The 10554-nt window shown below is 35.9% G+C and overlaps 1 protein-coding gene across 1 annotated transcript; it reads right to left on the bottom strand.

The window, feature by feature from the left end:
- Nucleotides 1-4112: 4112 nt before the first annotated feature.
- LOC109445566 (GTP-binding nuclear protein Ran) lies at nt 4113-4774 on the bottom strand. Its single transcript, XM_019728037.2, is given in 2 exon segments — nt 4113-4394; nt 4396-4774. Coding segments are annotated over 2 exon segments (651 nt in total). The 5' UTR covers nt 4765-4774.
- Nucleotides 4775-10554: the final 5780 nt, after the last annotated feature.

Here is a 10554-nt window from a genome sequence, read left to right as displayed (position 1 = left end):
ATTAAAGGTATCACTGAGCTATAGTTCTTCTAAGGCCTCTAAGGGAATATCTGTTCCATTTTTCTTTTGTAGTTTCTACTGGTTTGTTGTTAATGTTTGGCATTCTTTGGTTTGTGGCATCGAAACTCTCGTCTTCACATGACATTCTCCCTGTGTCTCTGTGTCCAAATTCTCCGTTTTATAAGAATACAAGTTATACTGGATAAGGGTATAATTACCTTAGTATGACCTTATTTTAACTAATTACATCTACAATAACCCTGGTTCCACATAAGGTTATATTCTGAGGTCCTAGGGAATAGGATTTCAACGTTTGAATTTTGAAGGGAGCATAAGTCAGGCCATAACAGTTATTAAGGAAATTTGAATCAAAACCACAGGGAATACCAGTATATATTGGAAAAGATAGGCAACATCAAGTGTTGTTGAAAATACAAAGAAACTCAGCTTTCTTACCTGGTTTGTAGCAGTATAAATTGGTATAATCTCTATGGAAAATGTCTTGTGTGGCAATATGTATTTTAGTGAAAAGTACATATACATAAATTCTACTTTAAGATATATGCTCAAATAAAGTATTTATATCTGTTCACCATAATATGTGTACAATAATGCAAATAGCATTATTTATAATAACTCCAAAGTGGAAGAAACACAAAAATTCATCAACAAGAGAATGGATACATACAATGTGGATAAATCAACTATTGTTATAAGCAATAGCATGAATAGGTCACTCAAATATAAAGTTTAATAAAAGAAACCCGATGCCAAATAATTTATCTGTATGAGTCGACTTACATAGAATTCAAAAATAAGCAAAATTAGTGGAGTCTTAAAGGTTAAGATAGTGGTACCCCTGGGATAGGAAATGTAATAAATGATTAGAAGAAGACATAAAAGAAGGGCTGGATTCCTGAGTATCCCTCTATTTCTAAATCTGGATGCTAGTCAGATGGAGGGGTGACCTCACTTTATGATAGTTTATCAGCTGTATGCTTATGATTTGTTTACCATTCATAATGTGTTACACTTCATTAAAAAGTTTATTTTAAAAATAGATAATCTTTGTCAATAATAGCTCTTTTCCCAACAAATAACAAGTGTTGGTGAGGATGTGGAGAAAAGGCAATCCTCGTATGAGACAATGAATTGGTGCATTCACTGTGGAATCATTATGCAGGTTCCTCAAAAAAAAAAGAAAAGAAAGAAAATAGAACTACCACATGATCCAGCAACCTCAATGCTGGGTATCTATTTGAAGATAAGGAAAACACTAATTAGAAAAAATATACGCAGCATTACTTACAATAGCCAACATGTGGAAACAACTTAAGTGTTCATCAATGGATGAATGAATAAAGATGTGGTGTGTGTATATATATATATACTCAGCCATAAAAAAAGAATGAAATCCTGCCATTTGCAACAACATCGATATACCTGGAGAGTATAACACTAAGTGAAACAAATCAGACAGAAAAGGATAAATACTACATAATTTAACTTATGCATAGACTCTAGAAAACAAAACAAACAAACAAAAACAAAACCCAGCCTCAGATACAGAGAACAGATTGGTGACTACCATACAGGAGAGGGATTTGAAAGGTGGGCAAAATGAATGAAGAGGATTAAAAAGTATGCATTTCCAGTTATAAAATAAATAGGTCTTGGGGATGTAATGTACAGCATGGGGAATATAGTCAACAATATTTTACTAACTTTGTAACGTGACAGATGGTAACTAGACTTATCATAGTGATCATTTCACAATATATACAAATGTTGAATCACTATGTTGTACACCTGAAACAAATATAATTATATATACCAATTATACCTCAAATAAAAGATAAAAATAAATAAATAAGAAATCATACCCCTCCAAAAACGGGAGATGACAAAGGAAAATATCCTTTATGTATGTCCAAATCACACATTTTTAATTTCCAAACATCTGTACAAATTGCAGTTAAAATGGCATAATTGGCTGGATCAATTTTTAAATAAACATTTTCAAAAATGTAAAGATAATAGCTCTTTTCAATTTTAATTTTATTAAAGAAAGCATGACAAATTAGGAGTCTGTGATGGAAAATAATGATTGCAGTATAATCTAATGAAACATGTAAGAATCTGTTTTAAGTTTCAGATTTTATAAAGAAAATATTGTTTATTTCTAAGAGACATTAATTTATGAAGAAAATTAATTTATCTGGCTGGTTTTATGGCATAGCACGTATAAAATACATGAAGAAAAAGTGCTACCAGTTATTTTGTACATATGTATGTGTTTTTAAGTTGTTTGTGTTTATGCATTTTCCTAATTTTAGCCAAAATATTTGTGGTTCTCTCCTGATTTGTATCTTTCACATACTTAATTGAAAGTAACATTCAATCAATATATGTTGAAGGCTATTCACAGTAGCTCTTAAGTTTGCTTTCATCACTATTTCACAGAAATACAAACTGAGGGACATAACATTAACTTATTCGCCAACTCCCAATAACAAGGAACGGAGTCCGTTGGAAAGCCAGATCTGGACACAGAACAGGAATTGCCTCCCCTGTACTATGCTTTCTCTGAATTCCAAATTCCACAATTCTCACACTCTAGCTTCAATTATAGTTTTAGAACTCAATGCCTTTTCTTTTCTAAACTCTAAGGTCCTCTACTGCAGAAAGCATATCACAGTAACTTCACAGAAAGTTGATACTCACAGGTATTTGTTGAATTAATCATAGGCTATATTAAATAAGCCTTCATAAAACACATACACAACACACACACACCGCTCTTCTCCTGACTGTGGACAACTAATTTAATCATAGAACCCTTCTAAAGCCTAAACACCAAGCTTGTCATGATCTTTAGACAAAGCAATCTTCACAGTTTTAGAACTTACATATTTTTTTCTCATTTTAAATATTATTTTTCACTATTTAATTAATTTTCAACTACCAGTGTGTTTCAAGTTTAGAGTCTTCTTCATTTGTTTTTTATCAATATTTGGTAATTATTTGATCATATAATGATAGTAAATAAAAAGTCTAATATACATTACAATAAATAATATAGAAACCAAAATACAGTAACTGAAAAGGTTTGTTTTGTTTGTTTGTTTGTTTGTTTTTTACTTGGTGTACTTTATGCTGCTGTCCTTGTTAATGTGTTGTTTTATTTTACAAGCAGCAATGCCTATTAAAATGACAGGCTTTCTTTATTTTCAGATCAAAACATATGATCAAAATACATTCTCATATAAAGTATGAATGTTGTCAGGGGGATCAATATTCCTAATTTACAAATAAATTATAGCAATCAAGAGGAATGAGCCATTCACTTTAACTAATGAGATAAGGTACTCTATTTTCTAGATGTCTGCTCTTATAAGGGTTAAGGTAAAATGAATTGAGCACTTTGATTATAAATATTAGGAAATACTCATAGCTGTCCCAATTCTAGCAGTGTGTTGACAAGCTGAACTTCCATATCCATTGGCAAGTGTGGAATACTCCAATGAATCATTTGCATAGTTCTTTCTGTGGGTTAAAAAAAAAAATTATTTATATGCAAAAAAAAAAAAAAAAAGAGTCATTTCAATTTACTCCTTTAAATTCAATCTAGGCTTACAACTCAGTCAGCTTTTGAAAATGAGTCTTGTCTAGTGTTTTTCTCCTGACTACAATCTTAAAACAAAGTAAAAAAAATGCTCACATATTGTTATTTTTTATTATTTTTATTTTTTATTTTTGTTAGATATTTGAAATACAACTTTATTCTGATTCTAAACGAAAAGGAATGGGAATGACAGAAACAAACATGATCTCCCTACTGAATATTGTTATGTGACGGTAGCAGTCTTGTATTTGAAATTCAATAAGGAACCAACTGTGTTCTGAAACAGCTAAATATGCAGGTCCAAAAAAGGAAGGTATTTTTAACTGCCACACTGACTCCGAAGCCCATCCATCTCCTTCAGCATCCCAAAGATTAAGCACATGTTCTGCTTAGCTATGTAATAAAGTGGCAAACACGCTGCACCGCTGACATCACAGGACAGTTGCCTATAAAACTAGACTTCTGATGCTGGGCCCCAGCTTCACTTTCACAGGTTGTCATCCTCATCCAGGAGGGCAGTTTTCTGAGCAACGTCTAGGTCATGCTCGTACTGTGCTAGCAAGGCGGGATCCAGGACAACCTCTGGTGGGGCAAGGGCAGGCATGGCAGCGAACTTCAAGTTAGGGTCTCCGATGAGTTTTCGAGCAAGCCAGAGGAAGGGTTTTTCAAAGTTGTAGTTACTTTTGGCAGAGATGTCCTAGTGCTGAAGATTCTTCTTTTGGTGGAAGACAGTTGATTTTGCCTTCACTTTCCTGTCTTTAATATCCATCCACTTTATTGCCACACAGCACAATGATGATGTTTTCACATACTCGTACCAGATCTCTATGACAGTTAGGCACATTCTTGTAAGTTACTCTGGAAGTTACATCAAACATTATAATGGCACACTGGGCTTGGATGTAATAGCCATCTGTCAGTCCACCAAATTTCTCCTGACCAGCGGTATCCCACACATTGAACTTAATAGGTCCTCTGTTGGTATGAAACACGAGGGGATGGACTTGAACACCGAAGATAGCTACATACTTCTCAAATTCGCCAGTCAGGTGACATTTCACAAATGTAGTTTTCCCAGTCCCACCAACAACAACCAATACAATTTTGAACTGAACTTGGGGTTCTCCTTGGGCAGCCATCGTGATGTCACTTACAGAAATGTCTCTGGGCCCGTCTCACATATTGTTTTTAGACAGAATCTGTTTTTCCAGATTTTCAAATGCTTCTGAAAAGGAAAGCAGGATTATAAAATTAGTATCTACATGCATCATGGGAGTTCATAACTTTTTTCTTTTTAAGAAGAAAGTAGTCTGAAATGTCTGCCAATTTCTTCCAATGTATATTTATTGAACATTTTAGTATATATCTGGTCTCAGTCTGTATAAACAAAAAATAAATTATTTATCACCTTTCCTCCAGGCAATTTAACTATTATTGGGATGTGGGTCTCAAAGATAGCTCAAAATTGGGTGCAAGGCGGACTTATAAAGTCATTTTCCGAAATCAATTGGTAGAAATTTAGAAGAATTAGTATAAATTGTGGTATATCCATCTTGTAAATGAGAGAAAAAAAATCAGGGAAAAAAATGTAAGTGCCCACTCCAGACCAACACTAACACACGTCCCAGGCTGGACCTCAGTCTTTTCTTTTTAAAATCCAGATTTTTACATTATTGATTATATTCCCTATACTGTATTTCATATATAAGGTGCCAGATGGGCACTAGACTCATCAGGGGTTCACTTCATAGATTGTGTAGATGCCTGACCATTGTGCTGTATACCTGAAGCTGAAGTAGAATAATATTGAATGTCAACTGTAATTAAATATATACTGGGATACCAAAAAAATGTGTACATGGCTTGTATTCATCTTTTGTTATCAGTATACATTATTACAATTTTAGTACAGTTTTTTCCTTTCTTAAAATTTGTATACATTTTTTTGACATACTGTATATATATTAATCATGGGATATGGAGTACAGCATAGGGAATATAGTCAATGGTATTGTAACAGCTATATATGATGTCAGAGAGGTAGGAGATTGGGGGGGGTTATCACTTTGTGAGGGGTGTAAATGTCTAACTATTACATTGCTTTGTACATCTGAAACTAATAAAAATAAATAAATAAATAAATATAAATAAATAAATAAACAAAATCCAGATTTTGCCTTCTCTTCTCTCTATCTCTGCATTCCATTCCCAGTTTTTTGAGATGGGAAAAGATGAATGAGAAGGAAGGAAGGAAGAAAAGAAGGAAGGAAAGAAGGAAGGAAAGCTTTCTCATTTTAATTACTTTATTACCGTTGTGAAAAAATAAGTTATGAGTAACAAAATTAGCTATGTAAATATTATGCAATTTCTAGATATCTTAGAGAGTCCTCACTGTAATAATTTCTTGGTTTTATTATTATTTTTTGAAAGTTTCTTCTTAGCAATATTCCCCCTCTCTCTCTAGGTCTTCCCCTTCAGTCATTCTTGAAATCCTGGAATGATATTCAGGACTTTGAACAATTTAATAACTGCTATTTTATGGGCATCAGCCAATAGGAACAGATGTCAGCTATAAACAATGATGTCTCTCCTGGAATATGTAGCTCAGATGGAACAAAATGGCATTACATGTTCCTTCCCTGGGTTAGGAAATATCCACTTCAGTGTACAGCTTTTACAAGGGAAAGATATCTCACAACCTCCTTGTGCTAAGGTAGGGCAACTGTCCTTATGCTAATCATAATACATTTGTATTAATGTGCCACTTACTCATATTTTGTTTTCAGCCTGTACAATATACTTTTCATATTCTCTTCTTAACTGTCAGACTTAACCCAGAGGTCTGTTCTTCCCTGTATGTCAAAAATGTCAGGACAGAGGAAGTGGCAAGAGCCTGGAGGTAAACTTTACTGTGCAAAGTTTTATCTCTAAGGCCAACAGGATTAAAAAAGGACAAATACATTTTTATAACCTAGTACAAAGCAATAAGATGTAAATTTCATTGCTAACTGGTGTTTTTGAGCATAACACTTTACAAAGAGCTGGAATGGACAGCATCTTTGGCTTAAAAAATTGTTTTGACTTAGAAAAATAGCTTACAATCTCAAAAGTACCTATGATATTTTAGAGAGACACCACCATTTTGTGAGGTGATCTAAACTTCCCGAGTTTAGAAGGTTCATATTCTGAGCGTTTCAAGATTAAAATAGACTGCAAACAGTATGTGCTCCTATATTACCAGCCAACAATCACAGCAATAGTTGTTTGCCTTTAGATGCAAGTGGTAAGAATCACAACTCAAATCACCTGAAGGAAAATGAAAAACAAAAGAAATACCTTTTCTCAGCTGGAAGGAATACAGGCACACCTAGTTTTATTGCATTTATTATGTTTCACAGGTGTTGCTTTTTTTTTTTTTTTTTTTAATAAATTGAAGGCAAGACCCTCCACCAGCAAAAAAGATTATGATTTGCTTTATTGTGATACTCTCTTTATTATAGTGTGTGGAACTGAATCTGTGATATCTCTGAGCTACACCTGTACTGGAGCACCTCATAACACCAACGGAGAAAAAAATAGAATCAGGACTCAGGCACTGACTCTGGGATTCAGTACTTACAGGACTATCTCTTATCTCTGCTAGTTTTTACGAGGTTCCTTTTTTTTTTTTTTTCCTACATAAAGCTTCTCCACACGGTGAGAAATGACTAATGAGAACCCTATAAGCTTACACTTAAGATTCAAGAAGGTGGGAATCCTTCCTTCTATTTTCAACTCAGAAATTACGGGAAGGACTCCAAGTGACCCAGCCTGGATTATATGTGTTCCCCTACATTGGGGGTAAATGCAGTGCAGAGGTTGATAGTGCTCCAAGAGTATATGGAATGGGAATAGGTTTTCCAAGTGATGTGCAGTGTTCTTACAAAGAGGGATGATAAGAAACAATCCTGGGCATTTGCAAGTAGGAGCATCAGGATGCCTACACCCACCCACCCCCAACAGTTACCATGATTTATTTCACTCCTGAATCCTTTTATATAAAGTTAAGTGTTTCCAGTGGGGACTGCCCATGACAGATATACTGTATGTGGCATCATACAATACCAGACTAAAGACCCTTTGCAAAGAATGAAAGAACATCTTCCAGAAACTGTTGCCACATGGCCCCCTAGTGAACTGGAAAGGGGGCCATGTGGCAACAGTTTCTGGAAGATGTTCTTTCATTCTTTGCAAAAGGTAGCAGCAGTGACATTTGTCAACACTTGGTGAGGCAGAGTGTGGGGACAGAGCCCCAGAAAGCAGTTTCCAGGCTCTCGGCCTCACATAGACAGGTGCTGGCTCAGGTAGTAAATGGCCATCAACTGTGATTGCATGGCCATCAGCTGTGGCTAGTTGGCCGTCAGCTGTAACCAGTGAGCCATTGGCCACTAATATAACTGCTGTGGCTACGCTTGAAGAAGAGAAGAATGGGGGCTAGCAAGAAGATGGTGGCTGAGCTGACAAGAGCGGATTGCAGAAAGGCGGATGCCGCCAGCGAGAATATAGTGGTATGACTCCCCCATCTATGGCTCCGTGGGTGTTCCTTTTTGGCCTCACCATATCCTGCGTTCTTGTATGGGGAGCGGGAGCAGAGACCCCGCAGGCCGCCCCGCCCGACAAATGGCGCACCGAGCAGGGTCTCCCGCTCGACACAGAGATTGTTCAGCGGGTAAGAATCAGCAGAAACACACAGGAGTAGATTTTGTAGAGGTGATAGAATACCAGTTTGCATACCAGGAATGTATGTTTGAGTCCGTGAGATCTGTGTTTTGTATTGGAATCCTTCATTCATTCAGCTGTATTTCTGGCACTGTAAGTTCTACCTAGGTGGGGAGGTATGTCTTGTAAAAATACATGTTCTGCCATCTCCCTGAAAAAGCAGCCATTTTCCTTCAACTTAATTGCACATATATGTAGTAGCACTTAGGCACGCAATATTGTAGGGGAAGCAAAAGTGAAGCGTTTGCCCCATAGAAACTCACAATTTCGTGTGGCAGCCTCCAACCCTCACCTGTAAACACATACACACAATACAATACAAAGTGGCAGATTATTTGCAAGGTAGTATTGAAATGTTAACCAAATATTGAGTGCATGTGAGTATGTGTGTGTAGGTGTGTAGGGACTACCTGGGAGTGAGTTTAAATGAAAAAAAAGGGGGGATATTTAAGGCATATTCTAAACAATTCTGCGGCATTTCTAAATACTTTCAACTCTTTATTCTGTCTGGTGAACTTCTACTTAACTTGAGGATGAGATTGATGATAAAATCTGCAGTAATGAAAGGGTCCAAATTCAGGGGAAACTGAGTCAAAAGCTTCATGAACAACTGAAATATCATAAACCAAAAGGAATTTGGAAATGTTTGCCCAAAGTCAAGGCAGCAAAAGCAACTATTAAAATCTGAAGTAGAGAGCCAGGAATCAGCAATTGAGAAAAATTAGCCAGAGTGTGGAATTGCGCAGGCCCAGATGAATATAAGACCAGAAGCTTTCAGCTGTGTTTCATTTCACATCTCATGGCGCCTCCTTCAGTGGTCAGCGGCCACCATCAGAGAGCTGCGGGTGGGGTAACCCCAAATTACATGACTCCAGAGCATAACTCCCACTGTTCTTCTACACAGGTGAGAGAAATAGGCTTCCTATTTATTACCTTGATTTATCACATGGCATCTCACAATTCTAAGTTAAAAAATAAAACAAAATGCACTGTAGACTTTTAAAGCGGAACTCAGAAAATGAAATTGACAATATACCAAAGCAGATGCACTTTATTTAGATAAATACATCACGTAATTCTTGTGGCAGCAGGTTCAGTGTTATATGAGAGCGGTAGATATAAAAGGTACGTAAATAATGCTTGGAATACAGAGTGAAGGAATGGTACATAAAAAGACCAGTTTAGATAATGGGCTTACCACAGCCGTCTGGAGTTTGCAATGAAAGATCAGGCCACCCAGGCAACAAACACTATCTGCCTAACCTGATAGAGGATAAAAATATTTCAACAAAATGGAAAAACTTTCTAGTGATTCATCATTGAAATGTAAGATCACACTTTTAGTAACTAGAACAAATACATCAATTTAATGCTTTTCATTAATACAGTCTACACAACCATTAAATAAACAAAGCCATAAGTTGCTCATTTTTAAGTATTTTCAGAGTCTTTTCTATAAGTATTAGTTTCTTGTAAGTACTCTGCATTATGCATGTGACTAATGAAGAAGGGTGTACTTATTTCAGTTATTTTATTTTGCTCTAGTTTTTGCCTTTGCTTAAATAAACTTTGGTTTACCTTTAATTCCTGTATCCTGTCAAGTTGCAAAAAATTGTTCCCAGTTCGAGGATACTGCAATTTTCTATTTATGCTAGTTAGTAAGACATGTTGCAACTTGGAATATCTTGGTGGTACATTAGACGATTTTTTCCTACTCCAAATTATCTAAAGTGATTACATACGATAATGTTTTGGAAAGAAACTCCTAAGCAACTTAATGATTCCCAAGGTAAATCGGGCCTGCACTTTTTTTTTGCTGAGCTATGCAGAGCACCTTGGGGACCAAAAATCATTTAAAAGCTGTAGATGGGTGCTACTGCAGAAGCATAAAGCACAGTTAGTTGGACCACATGTTAGGCTAGAGGCTCGAATAGCCATTGCGGAGTTTTCTTAACATCCTTCCTACCATGAAAGTGTTTTCTGTAGGGGTAAAGAAATGACAGAAGAAAGATACTGGTAAGAATAACAGCGCACGCATGGAAGGAAAAGTAGAATATCTTTGTTGCATTCTGTTTATGATTCCAAATGGTATTTTCGTAGCTTTTGTATTTGTTTTGGACTGAGGTAGTACTCATATTTAGAGGTAGAAATCTTTAACATTTCATGAAAAT

Source organism: Rhinolophus sinicus, linkage group LG03, assembly GCF_036562045.2.
Source record: "Rhinolophus sinicus isolate RSC01 linkage group LG03, ASM3656204v1, whole genome shotgun sequence".
Classification (NCBI taxonomy): domain Eukaryota; kingdom Metazoa; phylum Chordata; class Mammalia; order Chiroptera; family Rhinolophidae; genus Rhinolophus; species Rhinolophus sinicus.
This window is presented reverse-complemented; position numbering and strand designations above follow the sequence as displayed.